A 15,131-nucleotide genomic window follows, 5' to 3' on the forward strand; every position below is an offset into this window, starting at 1 on the left:
TCCCTACATGCCCAATTTCTTTTCACATGCCTGAACATTCACTTAGAGGTCGAAATAGATGTTTCTCTGCTTTCTTTACCAAATTGTCTCTAAGTCTGCCCTTAACCTTCATAGCTGTTAAAAAAAACCAGTGAGGATTTACATCTTCCAGAAAATTTCTTCTGGTCTTTTCAAATGTGGTATTGCAAAAAAGCATCATTGTGTACATTTTAATGCACCATCTTATAGCTGTACTTAACTCCATGTGCATCCATCTCTGGTGTGTGACCCTTCTAAGAGACAGGATGGTTTGGAATATTATTTGGTGGAATCAGCTTTGGGTGCTGGATGGTACAACCAGTACCCATTGCCACCCCTCTGCTGCATGAAAATCAGTGGATTTGGGGCTGAACATTCCCTTGTAGGACAATATGTCAGCTGAGGATTTTTCTGGGTGTTCTTGGGCCCTAGGCTCATCTTTGTATTGACTGAGGTCCGGCAGGCTGTTTTTGGGTCTGCCAAAGTCCTGCTCTTCCTGCTGCAGCTCTGCCTGGGTGATGCTCGTGCCCGGTCACTGCCCACTGCCAGCGCTGGTGAAGGTCCCTCTGACCTGACTGAGAAAAGGATTATACTTGTGCCATTAAAATCTGAGTATGACAAAGGCTAGAAAACCTCTGACATGCAAAAGAGAGCTGTACTAAGAAAGATCTGCATCATGAATGGGGCTCCATGTGCTCGTGAAAAGGAGTATCCTGTAATTAAAAGATAATTAACTGGAGAGATGTACTAACAGCAAAGAGCTGTATGTATCCCTGGGGGAAATTTGTGTCTCTGTTCTGTCTGAAGTAGCATTAGGTGACTTCTGCAGTTTGAGAGATGTGTTAAGGGTTTTGTTCCTGTCAGTGACAGTTTATTTTTCCCACCTACCCATTTCGTTTGTCTGCAACCACCTCCATAAACCCATCCGTCCACCATGCCTCCATGTGAGATTTTGCACACACAGATTGCAGTTTCACAGAAGAGGAGGAAAAGAGCCCAAGTGCAGCGCACAGATGTCCCTGCATAAGCTTTTCAGAAGTTTAGAGAAAATTCTCATCTACAAAAATGGAGGCTGTTGATAAAATTCCCTCTGCAACTCCGAGCTGTGCCAAGGAGCACAGCAACCCCCCATGCTGCCGTACTGAACGTGTTCCCAAGGACATGCTGACAGGTTTGTACCCACAGGTCAGGTTGGATGGGGCTTGGAGCAGCCTGGTCTAGTGGAAGGTGTCCCTGCCCATCACAGGGGTTTGGACTTGACCTTCAAAGACCCCTTCCCACCTGAACTTTTCTGCAATTCTGTCATTGTGGGTTGAAGCCGCCATGGCACCTGAGATGCTTTTTCCATCCCACCAAGAAGACTGCCCACTTTGGCTGGCCAGAGCAACATGGGCTCCTTCCTATACTCACATTTTTGCCTCAGAGAGAGTGATCTCGTCCTCATCATTGGAAAGGGCTTCTCCTTTCTTGATGCGGCACCACGTGCTCTTGACTCGCACCAGCTGGAAGTCCGTCTGCTGGAGCTCCTGGGGCATGGTGGCTCCTGGGACTGCTGGAGCACCGGCCTCCTCTGACACCAGCATGCTTCCAGAAGCTGAAATCTCCCTATCCAGAGATCTCCCATCACTGGGTGCCTTTGAGGTGCTTTTTAAAGGCTCCAGGGTGACCAGGCATTGGGAGGGGAAGTCTTGTCTCCATGTGAGAGACTAATTACAAAACTGAGATTACCTAATCTGGGATGCACATTTGGGGTGGCAGGAACGTTTGAAGACACGTGCAACTACCAGGATGGGGTTGTGTAATCAGCTGGTTTTATAATGCTTAAGTAGTACAATGGGAGTGCATATGTTAACTTCCAACATGATGCCCTACAGCAAATTTGAAGTTATGAAAGGCAGTTTGTGTGATTCTTCACATCATTCAGGAACCTCCTTTACTGAGCAGAACCTCTGATATGGCTGCAGCTCTAAGCTGCTCTTATAGGATGAGACAGGAGCAGAAGCATGGGGATCAATACCAGCTGGTTGAACCTCTCTTGAGCTCACATTCCTGGGATTCTCTTGCATTGAGGAACAAAACTATATATATAATACATATTTTAGCTTTTATGGTGGGTTTAAAAAAATTATCAGAGAGCATTTATCTCCTGAAGGGCTGTTTGGGGCATGAGCTGATTTTTGATCCCCACGTGACTGGGGGATGCACAGTTCACTTTTCCATATGATCTTCCAGCTGGGGATTTTGGAGGGCCCCAGGCTCAGGTTGCCACGCGAAGCGTTCCCTTGGCATACAGCTCTGTATGCTGAGCACAGGAAGATCTTCCTTTGATTTCACCAGCAGTGCCTGAAGGCACAAACCCGTCTTTGCCACCTTCTCAGCTGTGTTTCTGAAAGCTGTCCTTGTTCTGAAACAAAGATCAAGAAAATCAAATGCAGACATAAAAGCAGAGGCAGGAAAAAGTGGGTCTTAAAGAACCCACTGGACAAGACTGTGTCATTGCTTTGAAGGCTTAATTGCAGCCAAACTCACTTTGGAACCTCCATCTATCTCAAAATTAATATTGGGAAAGAGCTACAGGAACAATCTCCAAAACCATGTAGCCGTGCTCCAGGAAGTATCTAACTCCTGACTCCAGTCCTCACTGTGGGCTTCATCTCCAGATGGCAAAGTGCTTTTTAAAGAGGACAGGCTGTTAACCCCATTTTGTAGAAGCAGAAAATAGAGTCCCAGAAGTGAAACAACTTGCCCAAAGTCACCTTAAAGGTGGTGGGTGTGGATTAGATGGCATACAAAAGCTTGTAGCCTGTTTACCAAATACTCATCTGAAATTTTAACTCCCAATCTAAACACAATTTTTATTGCTTTCTGCAGGAACTGCAATTCTACTGCAGTTTGTTGTTTGCTAAATCATAAAACAGAATAATCTTAGGTATGCCAGGAAGTCTGTTTTTCTCATCTTGTTTATTTGTTTTAATTAATAGCAATACACTCAGCATTGAGACTTCTTTTATTTGCTTTTCTTTTACCCTTTCATCGTGTGCATTTACTTATCTTCTATTTATACTTCCCTGTGCTATTCTGGGGGCACTGAAATATCTTCTGTTACATTTGAGAAGTTGACAAACTAACTTTCCACAGTCCAGCTGCTTGCCATGTCTCTGTACCTTCCATCCTGCAGAGGGGCTGCCAAGAGCCCTGTGTGAGCTCCCCGAGCCTGCTCACCTCCCCTGCCCAGCCCTGGGCTCTCTCTGCACACTTTGCAGGTACATCAAGTGGGTCCTTGAGTGAATGAGCCCAGGTGGTTCATCCCAGAGGTGAAAGATGCTGTTCTGGTTATGGGAGAGCCCATATTTCCTCATGAGCTTCAGTTCGTGTTTCATCTGAGTGAAAAGGAGCTGGCCAGCCCACCTCAGCTCCATCACGTGTTCTTTAAGGACTTTGCTTTAATTCCTCACCAGCCCTTTCTGCCCAGATCTGCTGCAGGCCACCTTAGGCTTTTGGATAGTTTGGATGTTCCCACTGCTTGCTCCTGGTGCCTCCCTCAGCCAGTTCATTCCTGGGACCCTTCCTTGGGGTGCAGATCAACTGGTACCCAAGTGACACCACCTGCCCCAGCCCGTGCAGAGGCCCGGACCCCAGAGCAGGGGTTACCCCAGTGTTTGGCTTGTCGGGGCAGTGGTGACGTTATGGCTAAGGACCACTAATAGATAACCTGGGGTTCAGAGTCCTGGGATATTTTTGGCCCCACACCTGGTGGTTTAGCTGGGGCATGTCTGTGATATGTAACTAGAAGGTTATGAAACTGCCAATTACTTCCTTGAGAGCCAGCAGCTTCCCATGGTCAGGATGTGAACTTACTCTTATGTAAAGCAAAGGCATTGAAAGTCGGCTCTTTTGTTGTGCTTTTTCATGTCAGATGCTGTTGAATCTCACCTGCTTCCTGTGTCTGGGTGGGACAGGTGGGTGCAGCCCCAGCCCGGGGCCATCCTCCCTGCGCAGCCTCTCCCCAGCACTGGGACTCTGCCCAGTGACTGAGGGAGGAGATTTTGCCCCTTTGCCGGGCACCCAAGCACTGACCTCCTGCTCTGCAGAGGCAGCAGACTCACCACAGCATCCTCTGAGGCCAGGAGACAAGAAGGAACATGCATTACCCTTCAGGTAAACTCCCTGTGTGGGGTGGGGAGCTCCAGGAGAGTGGTGTGACAGGAGGGAACACTGTGTGATGCCGCAGTCCTGGGTCCCCACCTTCCCCATGGAGATGGGACCTGCAGACTCTGGCAGCAAGGAGCAGAGGGTGAGTTTGTCAGGAGGAGGAGAGAGGCGAGCACAGGAGATGGGTCTGCAGGAACCTGGAGTGGAGGGAGCAGGACAATCCCAGGAGAAAGGAATGGTGGAGTGGTGGACACTTGCAATGTCGAGAGAGCTTTGGCTGTGACCAATATCTGATGGATTGTGATGCTTTTGTTATAAATAATTTCTCTCCCTAATGGGGAGATTCAGCTTTTCTACTTATTTTCTAGCAGTAGAACCTGTAGAAAACACATCAGCTAGTGTATGTTTTCCTTGCTTTCCCCTGAAGTTCAGAATTTAGATCCTTGTTTCCTGCCATGAGCAGCAGCTTCCCCTCTCTGGCTGCTTCCTCCCACTCTTTCTCCTCATGCTTCCACTCCATCCCTAAGCTGCTCCCTGTCCCCAGGCTATTGCTGCTGGCTTTGCTGCAGGCTCTGGCACTGTGGATGCTGAGCAGGCTGAGCTCTCCTCGGGACCCCTGCAATGTTTGATGGCCATGCATTCAGGTTTTGGCCACACTCCCAGCCCACCCTTGTCCCCCCATGGGCCATGACGTGCCCTGTGCCCCGACATGTATTTACACACTAAGGCAAAGAAGTGAGGGTTGGGATAGGCTGTCAGTGCCTGAGGTGCCTTGCTGAATATGATGATTGGAACTGTTCAGGACGATTTTAGCAGACTGGATTTCCAAGTGCTTAGCATGGAGCAGCTCCTGCCAAAGTGCTTGGCACAGGAGCACCAGTCTGGCAGCAAAGTGTTCAGGTGGATCAGGTTCAGTGCTCTGCCCTGGCTGGGAAGGGGGGCTCTTTTGGAAGGCATTGCTGGGGCTGAAAAACAGATCTAGAGGCTGGAAGGTGAAATGAGGATAGCTCAGAAATGGGAACCAAAGATTTGGTCTTTTTGGTCTCATGTCTTTGCTTTGTTTTTGCCAAATCCAGACTGTCTTGTCTCCGTGTCTCCTTCTGGGTAGCCCCCTGCAAACAGTAAAGTGTCCTCCTCTTTTCCCCACCTAAAAAGTGCCATCTGAGCACAAACTGCAGAGTTTAATTTTGATTCTGGAGCAGCAGGTCCCTCCATGGCACTGCACTGCCTTTCTGCTCAGGGGTCACTGATACCCCACGCATTCAACCTTGCAATCCTGGCTCCTGACTTTGGTGTGAATCAAAAGTGCCTGATTTCAGAGGGAGCAGAAGCTGCAATTTATTATTCAGCTTGGTTGTAAAACAGGGTGGCTGTGCTCTCAGCACCTGCCCAGGAAGGTGCTGGGAACCATCCTGCTGGCAAGAATGGTCCATTTTAAGAATTCTCACCTTATCTTTCTTTTTCAAGCTGCTGGAGACTTAAAGCAGCCCTTTCCTGCTCCTTCATGGTAGGGCTATTTTCAGCATTTTCTTCCTCAGAGCAAGCCCTTTTTCTTTTTTCCCATTGATAATGCACAACTAGATGGGAAAGGAAAGAGATGTCTGTGCATGCATAGAGCCATAAGGAAGCAATCAGGCAATCTAGTTTAGTTCTTAATATAGTCCAGCAGTTTTGCTGGGGTTGTGTAAAACTGAGCACTGAAATGAAGCACTTTTTCCTGGAATAACCTTAAAAAAAGGTGTAGTTACATAAAGTTTAGCTCACCTTAGTGCTCAGAGCCTTGGGCTGGGCAGCCAGCCCTGAGCTGTGCTCTGACTTGTCTGGTGCTTGCACAAATGAGGGCAATTCTGACCTCTGCTGTTGGCCCAAAGCATCACCAGGCTGCAAAAATGCAGCACTCTCTGCAAAGGTTGTGTAATCTGGGATGGAGGGTTGCTCCTGACATGCCCTGCCTGCGCCCTCTCCCCACAGCACCTCTTGGCTCTCACCTTTGGTGTTACAACACAGGTTACGAAACAGCTGCAGTTAAGTCTTGTTTCCTTCCCCTTGTGTGACAGGCAATCCCTGTCTGTCACTTACCCAGAAGCATAACGTGATGATTACTAAAAGCCGACATGGATTATAAATATGTTTTTCCCCCTAAATTAACAAAAAGCCTCAGAGTGCTTGGCAGGGAGGATGAGCAGATCCCAACCTCCAGCATTCTGCAGCTGTGCAGTGGAAACCCCGGGATGCTCCCTCATGTAGTGGTGAAAATGCTGCAAGAAGAGTGTGTGTCCTCTCCACTCGAAATGTAGCTGGGCTGAGGTCAGCAAACCAACACGGTTTGGGAAGGGGGTGGTTATTCCTGCAATTGCAATTATTTGTATTACTGCTGGAAGGGATACAACCTGCCCCTGATGGCTGGAGACTGGGATGAGAAGTAAATCATAGCATCGTATCACAGAATCACTGAACGGTTTGGGTTGGAAGGGACCTTAAATTCATCTCGTTCCAACCTCCTGCCATGGGTAGGGACACCTTCCACCATCCCAGGGTGTTCCAAGCCCTGTCCAGCCTGGCATTGGACAATTCCAGGGATGGGGCAGCCACAGTTTCTTTGGGCAACCTGTGCTGGGGTCTCTCCACCCTCTCAGTGTAGAATTTCTTCCTATAGCTAATTTTAACCTATCCTCTTTCAGCCTGAAGCCATTCCCCCTTGTCCTGTCACTACATACCTTTTAAATAGCCTCTCTTCATCCTTCGTGTAGGCTCCCTTCAGGTACGGGAAAGCCACTGGAAACCCTCCTTTCCTTCACTCCACTTAGTTCTCTGCAGCTTTTCTATCACAGGTGATAAAACCCTGCCAGGGGCGATCTGCTCCACCCCAGTTACCCTCACAGCCTCCTGGCCTGTGTCTCACAGGTGCTTTCATAACCCAGCACGTGCTCTTACACCTGAGGCATGGGGGACTTTCTCTGAACCACGCCTGCTCTCTGGGGTCATGGCTGGCTGTGATCCATGGTGGATTGCTGCCATAAGGATTTTCTGGGATCTCAGGGCAGGTTCAGTGCCATGGGCGGCATTGCTTTGGCCCCCAGAGCAGGGTGATTTAGATCCTGGAGGTGTTTCCACAGCCTGTGAAACCCTGACATGTTGTGTGGTGCACAGCAGCCTTCCTGGCACAGACACATCTCGGGGACACTTCTGCACCCCACTGACACAGATCCTCCTTTTAACAAAGTGTCACCCACTGCCTGCATCTCCTGCCGGGTTTGGCAGGAGCAGTTTCAGAAGCATTCTCTTTCCTCTAAGGAAAATTGCACCTGGAGGAGTGGGGTTTGTGTGCAGTTGTTTGGTGTTAGATGTTTGTCTTGGAGCTTTAAAAGCAAAATTAATGTGTTTAAAATATTCTTATGCTTGATCAGCACTGAGGGGGAAAAGGTAGAATACATGTGACAAAAATCTATTAGAAGTATACAATTTTTTTCAATTTGAAAAGGTTTTCACAATTGTTTTCATAGTCCTTCAAAATCCTGTATTTTGTATAAAAAAATGCACACTTGTGTTTATGTACTCTAAATTCCACTTCCACTGATTTCAGCAGTTACAAAATCATTATTCTTCCTTTTAATTTCCATTTCAGAAACCCTCTCTGGGCACATTGCTGAGAACCTTCTCAAAGCCAAAGAAATAGCCCTCAATGACTCTCGTGTACCTGAGCAGCTCAGGAATTACTTACAAAAAGCTCTTGATGTTGCTCTTGGACTAGACCCTTACCTGGATGCAATGGCAACTTCCAAGAGGTACAGATTCTCCTTTGTAGCCTTGTGCTTTTGTTGGTGGTTGGATGAATATGTTGTTAGATTTTCTGTCCAGAACATGCCAGAAATGTGGGGGAGGAAGGAGGAAGAGGAGTGAGACTTAACTGCACCCAAACATGTAGCAAAGCGTGCATGGATGTGTGTGAGAGACCACAGCCTGGAGGAGAGGACGTGAGAACAAAAAGCTTTAGCTCTAAATTTTGGAAGATATTCTCCCAATTGCCTGTTGTCTATGGCAGTGTCTGAGCTGGAGCATATCCTGGGGAGCACCAACCTCCACACAGTGCCTGCTGGAAGGCTTGAAGAGCGAGCCCCTGGATCCAGTTGGTGCTGGGATAAATAAAGAGTGAGGAAAACCTGCGCCTCAGGATCCACCCTCTAATAACAGCTTTACATGTGGCTTTTATCTCCAAGCACTCAACAAACATTAATTAATCTGCTACCTAAATTACTCTAGTAACTAAACTAATTAATTAAACTAATTTAAGGTATCATTAATTCAGAAGTCCTCATTATTCTTTTTTGAGCTACAGTATATTACCCAGCCATGTGGGGTCTGCTAAGCAATTCCCATTTATCAGTGTACATTTTGATACGTGGAAAAAGCCAGTTCTGTCTAAAATTGACAATGTGTAAACTGTTCCAGGCTGTGGATTATGGGAACGCTGAGCGTTCGCTCTGTTGCTGAAATAATAGCTGATAGTTGTTTGACTTACACTTGCTGTAGGATAATAGCTATACATTATCTTATTAAAGTTGTTAAAGCATTTGTGAGGGGCAGAAAAGAGGTTATACGAAATGTTCTACTCTTTAAGTCTTGGATTATCTGAGTGTGGCTGACACGGGTTATGAATTCTTTCTCATTTTACTGAGGAGTGGAGGGGGGAGCTGGAGGAAAAAAACCCATTGAAATGGCTCTAAATTCTGGCCTGAAGAATGATCACCATTCATTTCTGGTTGTTACTTTCTTCAGATAGGCTAATCTAACCTGTCTGGAGGCTATGGACTTCTTCCAGTCATCTATTGCCTTCTCTATGTAATAGGTAGCATCTCACTTCATCCAGGGACATTGTCACAGGCCTGGCTTCTGTGAAATAGCATCTGGAGGCATCCTGCTTTTCTGAGCACTTTGTGAGGAAAAACATTTCTTTTTCCTGTCTTGTAAAAAAATTTAGATTTTATATCTTTTTCCCTATGCTGAAACGAAACCTTATTTTTGGCTGAAAGAAAATAATCATTGTAGAACTGAACAAAACCTGGCCAGGGTAACTAGAGTAATTTACTCCAAACCAGCAGATAGATAGAGTACCTGTCTGGGACCAGCTGAAAATGGGAAAATTTGGGGGTTGAACAGTGTGGAATTCTTTCCTTTAGTTCCATGCCCCATTCTTCCCAAGCCCCTATGGCTGGGGTGGCTCCCAGCACTGAGATGTGCTTTTTGCCAAGGCAGGCCCCCTAAGGATTGGAATTTAGGATACTTGCAATGCTTCTGGGCTAATTTTTCATGGTCACGCACCGATGGAGCTTTTCCAGGAGTTCCCTCTTGGTTGCTGCTTTTTATGTTTGGCTCTCAGATTTTGGTTGTTATCATAACATCAAAATGTCTTTTTTTTTCCAGAAAAACTTCACCTGACCACATCCCCGGGGATGCTGAAGGAGCCGAAAGCAGAGTCAGGCTGCAGGAAACACATTCCTCTGGCTCTTTGAATGGCAAGTTGGTCAGCCAAGAGGGTAAAATTGCACCAGATTGGTGTAAAGGTTGCCACTGAAGTTTAAGTTATCATTCTCTACTTTGTCTTGAGTAAGGGTAGGATGAGTGCCATGGAAATGCTCAGAAAATGTGGAAAATTACTTTAAAAGAAACAGATGAGCTTCCTGTAGGCTTTAATCTTCCTTTGGCACGAGTTTTCCCTGTATCCTGCCTCTTGTGCCCTTGTATTCACCCACACATGGCCATGCACCCAGGTGCTGTAATTCACAGACCCAGCCCCATCCCTTAGTGAGCAGCAGAGATCATCACCCTTCTTGGAAGGAAAAGGGATGGAGAAATACTTTTGGTTTGGGTTCGGGGTGTCTGATAGGGGTTTATGTGCTTTTTGTGGTGGAGGTGGCTGTGGCCAAGCCCTGCACCTTTACAAGTAGCAATACCCAGGCTTGTATCCCCTTATTAAGCCTATTACACTAAATCTATTCCCAGATTCATTCTTCCCAGATGTTGTCATCTTTGGAGTAATATATCATCTCAGTGAAGTACTCTTATAATCTATTACACTAATACATTGTTCGAAGGACACCACTGATGATAAATTTCTTAAATGATGGTGCTGTCTAGGGATAATGACTCTAAGAGCAAATGCAAGGTAATGTAGTGACTTTTTTTTTTAATACTGGATTCCAGAAAGAATATGGAACCATCTCAAAGCCATTTTCATATGGGGGGAATGTTAAAATATGCAATATTTCAAGCACTATTTAACAAGCACTTGAACAATAGCAGCATTGATGATAAAGGTTCTACATTTAAAACCAGTCCTTTTATTCTGTTGTCTTTTAGCTGCATTTTAGATGAAATTTTGTCAGATTCTGTTGTTAAACCTTTATTTGAGAGTGTTTTAAGATTAGGGTTTTTTTTTTTTTTTTAGTGATCACTTAAAAGGCACATCTAATTTTCATTGTGAACAAAGTATAGTCTTTCTCATGGTCTTATTTTTGAATTTTCATTCTTGTCTTTCCACAGGCCAAATTTTTAGGATGTTTGTTCATATGACCAGAGCCAGTAAGATTTTATTAATTGGCAAGCTTAAAGGTTACAGTATCCTTGCAATTGCAGAAGAATTGCCAGACAATGGCAAAATCTTTGCCTGTGCAGAAGCGCCGTATCTCGGAGTGAACAGCCAGGAAGCATTTGATTATTCCTCAGATGGCAAAAAGATAAGCATGCGAGTGGGACCAGTGGCAGACACCTTGGAGGTAAAGTCAGCTGGAAGGGGAGTTTGGGATCTCTTGTGCAGAGCACATTAAAGGATTTCAGACAGGTCCTATTTCCTGCCCACAAGATGCTGGATGGTGGCCCTGGTGTGCTTGCAAATGTGTGAACACACTCTTACACTGAGGTTATTTCTTATTTCCGATGTATGATGGGGCAGCTCTGTCACACAAGAGAGTTTTTCTCCCTTTTAACTAAAATCCTGCAGCTTTTTGATCAGAGGGATCACAGGCTCTCAGTGTAGGTCGATAGGCTTCAATGGCAGTTTAACTCAACATGGGTTGGCTTTGCTGCGGATCCCTAATTCCAAGTATAACAAACAGGAAGAGTGTATCTGTACCCTGCTGAGCCAGCTTTTGAGAAGGACAGCTTGCTCCCAATGTTCACAAGAATTGGGAAAGTCCTGGAGAAGTTTGTAATTCTACCAAAACCTCTTACTATTTTTCCCCACTGCAAACTCTTAGAGGAATTAGACCCTGCTTTCTCACTTCCAGAGCAATGTGATAAGCCTCAGACAAATAATGCCTTAGCTGTACTTGTTTCATTCTGACTGGTGCCTTTGTCCCAAGAAAGAGAAATCTTATGATTGCCAGCAGTTCACATTTAATTCCAGTTTATGGATCTCCAGGACATTGCTGCTGGTCCAGCATGAGACAGGTGGTGCCCATAGCAGGTTCATTTAAAAGCCTTTCTATTATTAATACAAATCAATTTGATCTGATTTCATTTTCAATCTGGATGTGTCAGTGTGAGCTCAATTGTAACTTTATTTGCATTAGCAGGTACCATATTTATTTCTAAAATGAAATGGCCAGGAGCTTTCTGACCTCTGGTTTTCATGACCTCCAAGTTTGATAAGAAAGAAACAAAGAGCTTTGCAAGTATATGAATAAACGAAATGTTACAGATCACCTGCAATGTGCAGCATTTAAAATCCCAGCTCCCCGCAGTGAGTGTGAAATTAATTGAATTGCTGTTGCTCTCTAGTGCCCATTCTGTGCAACTGACTTACTGTGACTGAATTAAAATATCTAGAGGCAGGCAGAGTACATGCTGTGTAGAGATTAAAGAAGGGAGCAAAGACATGAAAATTAAATCCTTAAAACAGAATGTTGCAATTGATTTTATATCCTCCAATTGCAACATGAAGGCACATCCTGACCCCAGTTCTGCAGGTGCTCAGAACTTCAAATACCTCTTGGAGCTGTTGGGAACAGAGATGCTCGTGTTTGGCAGGAGAGATCCCAGCATGGGGACACCTCTCTGTGCACGATTTCTGCACTGGGCTCTGAACTTTTGCTATTCAGTGTGGCAGATGTTTTGTCATTGGTATCAGGACAATCAGGATTGTCCTACAGGTTTAATCCACAATGGCTGTAAATGCTGAAGCAATGAATTCGGTGGCCTCTCTGGTGGCTTTGCATTTTGGGCTCCTTGAGGCTTGCCCAGCTGGAGTGTGGCAGCTGCATGGGATGCCTGGGTGTGTGGAAGAGGCTCAGGCTGTGGACAGTGTGCTGCCTTTTCCTTCCCAGATGACCATTGTAGGCTGGAGACTAAGCAGGCTTCCTTTACTGCCCAAAGAGAGGCAGGAGGACAAGGCAGTCAGAGGCAGGAGATGAGTGAGGGATGGCACAGCAGGGCTCTCACAGCTCAGCTTCACAGAGGAAGTGGAGAACATTTCTGTCCCCCGCGGTCTGTGGGGAGGCTGGTCTAGAGCAGAGCAGTCTAACACTTGTTAAAGAGCACAGTGAGGTTTAGAAGAGCTGGAACAAGCTCTGGCAAGGATCTTCCTTGTTGCCTACAGTGTCTACATCCTTAGGTGTTATTCTTGTCCCTTTGGAGATATTAGAGGGCGGAGATGGTCACCCACCAATTGGTCTTTGTCTGATGCAGTTTCCTTGCTTGGTGATGGTGGCTGAATTCTGCTTCTAAGCTGAGTGCAACAGGGCAGGATTTCTGCTTATCTGCTGCTCCTCAAGTTTTTGCAGTAATACAACTCCTGGAAGTAGGATTTCCCTCACTGCCCTGGCCCTTTCGAAGCAAGAAAATGTGCTATGATCCATAGATTAACTACCTGTCAGGGAATTCCTCTTCTGCTGCATGAAGCTGTGATTCAGCATGTCCCAGCTGTCAGAAGGTGTATGATCTCTCCCTTCTGGTGTAAAACCAGTCTACTCAGGAGTTGCATCCCAGCCCCTGGGATGTCATCCAGGCGCTGCAGGATGTGTCCAGTGCTGCTCCCACATCTTTGGCTGCTGCCCTTTACAAGGAAGCTGCCAGATCTTGCAGCTTTACCACAAGGATGCAACACATTGGTGCCAGCGCACCTCAGACAGTGGGGCCATTATGTCACCCCTGTGGCTTTGGCTCTTCCTCCTAAATCCACGGCTCATCAGGGCTCATCAGAGTGAGTGGAGGGCAGTGCAAAGGCAGCACACCAGTCCATGGCAGCACCTTGACCAGGCTCTCTGACGCCTCTGGATGCTCCCTTGTGTTATCACACAGCACTGGTGGGGTTGGCCTGTTTCCTTCCCTCCTGTCCCAGATCACAGCCAGCGCAAAACATCTGGGATTTTGACCTGCCAAGGGATGCTAAGTGTCTGACAGGAGCCAGAGAGCTCAAATACACAGTAGGGTTCATTTGGTATCTGAGGGCATGATGATAAACTCCCACCTTCCCCCCACAAGAGGGACAGACACTGTCAAGCTGGGGGAGGTCCCCACCAGAGCACAGAGCCCACATGCACCACAGCACGCTCTGTGCCCAAGGGCCTCAGGAATTTTACCTAACATTTTGAAATGTGGGCTGAGGCGAAGCCTTTCTTTGGGTTCTTCTCAGGTACAGGTGTCTTCAGTGGGAATTAGCTATCTATTCAACATGTCCTGGGCCATCGTTTAAAAACATTTCCCAACAAATCTTCCCTTAAGTCTAAGCTCTGTTGAGCCATGCCTGGATAATGTGCCTTGCTGTGGATCTGCTGCCAGCAAGAGCCTGATCTTGCACAAAGAGCTTCCTTCAATTCCCAGTGGGCTTTTGATGAACAATGGATGCAGGATTGAGTCTGGAGGGAATGCAAACTATCAGGAAATTATTCCCATCCATTATTTTGATCCTTCTATTTTAAAATTGAAAATGCAACACAAAAAATAACACGGTGTTTGCAGCCGATTCTGTTGATTGTAGGGCATTGTGGAAGCATGTCAGGGTTTGCTTTCTTCTTTTTTCCCTCCTTTTAGCAGACAGAATAGGTGAAGAGGTTGAGCTGCAGATCTCATTTCTCCTGTTTTGCTGCTTGTGAAGTCTGCCAACAGAATCCACCTTGACAAAGTCAAGGACTCTGCGTTTAATGTTGAACTGAGTGAATAAATTATGCATGAAATTGTGTCGGAGTCTCTAGTGTGCTCTAGAATTGCTCCTTTTGATATGAAAGGTTAATTCAGAAAGGAGTCCAAAATAGCTGGAAATTGTGGGGATAAGTGGATAGTATTCACTGTTGTGAGCTGTTATTACTAGAAATTGCATTCCCTCTCTGGCTTCCCTAGAGATTTCGCTTTGCCGGTGAATATAAACTGTACTCAATAGAATAGCATTTAGGAGTAACAAGAGTGTATGTCTACACATAGTAAAATATTCTAATGGTGTTTTAAAAGGAGACTGTACTTTTTCATGTATTCTGTGCACCCCAAGGATGGATTGCTATTACATTTAGGTCAAGAACAAGGCACAGGAAAGGTAATAAGTTTTGAGTACATCTTTATTACAAATATGGTGACTGTATGATACATATCAAAGGAACTGGGCAGTCATTTTTTTCTGATTGAGTTTGTATGTGCCTTATGAGAGTGTTGTCTCTGATTAGGACTCCAATCAGGTTTTCTCTGAGCTTTGACAGAAGATTCATTCATGTTTTTATTCGGGATGTCCTCTCCCTGATCTCTTGCTGTGCCCTTTCTCATGGTCACTTTTGGTACATCTCCTCAGTGGAATGCAGTGTTACACTTCTTTTTTTTTAATCCAAAAGGAAGTTAATGACTCACTGTAAGAAAAAGCATTAATTTTAGCCAAGTTTGCTCTGAATTAAAACTCTTATTGCCATATGTTACCATCTATGATGACTCTTTAGCAAGGAGCAGGGATTGCACTGTAAACACTCAGGAAATTAGTTTCAGCA

General features: G+C 45.8%; 2 protein-coding genes across 2 annotated transcripts in view; one reads left to right on the top strand and one right to left on the bottom strand.

Moving 5' to 3' along the window:
- The window catches only part of LOC103624386 (2-epi-5-epi-valiolone synthase-like), an 11,110-nt gene extending 9,385 nt beyond the window's left edge, over window positions 1-1,725 (bottom strand). Inside the window, exon 1 of the mRNA XM_017747226.1 lies at window positions 1,429-1,725. Coding sequence (XP_017602715.1) covers window positions 1,429-1,601 — 173 coding nt within the window. The 5' untranslated portion in view covers window positions 1,602-1,725. The remainder of the gene's footprint in view (window positions 1-1,428) is intronic.
- Window positions 1,726-3,942: 2,217 nt separating this feature from the next.
- LOC103624387 overlaps window positions 3,943-15,131 on the top strand; it is a 33,691-nt gene continuing 22,502 nt past the window's right edge. The window contains exons 1-4 of the mRNA XM_017747227.1: window positions 3,943-4,176; window positions 7,796-7,955; window positions 9,592-9,683; window positions 10,711-10,943. Coding sequence (XP_017602716.1) covers window positions 4,161-4,176; window positions 7,796-7,955; window positions 9,592-9,683; window positions 10,711-10,943 — 501 coding nt within the window. The 5' untranslated portion in view covers window positions 3,943-4,160. The remainder of the gene's footprint in view (window positions 4,177-7,795; window positions 7,956-9,591; window positions 9,684-10,710; window positions 10,944-15,131) is intronic.

Source organism: Corvus brachyrhynchos, unplaced genomic scaffold (assembly GCF_000691975.1).
Source record: "Corvus brachyrhynchos isolate BGI_N302 unplaced genomic scaffold, ASM69197v1 scaffold91, whole genome shotgun sequence".
NCBI classification, from domain to species: Eukaryota; Metazoa; Chordata; class Aves; order Passeriformes; family Corvidae; genus Corvus; species Corvus brachyrhynchos.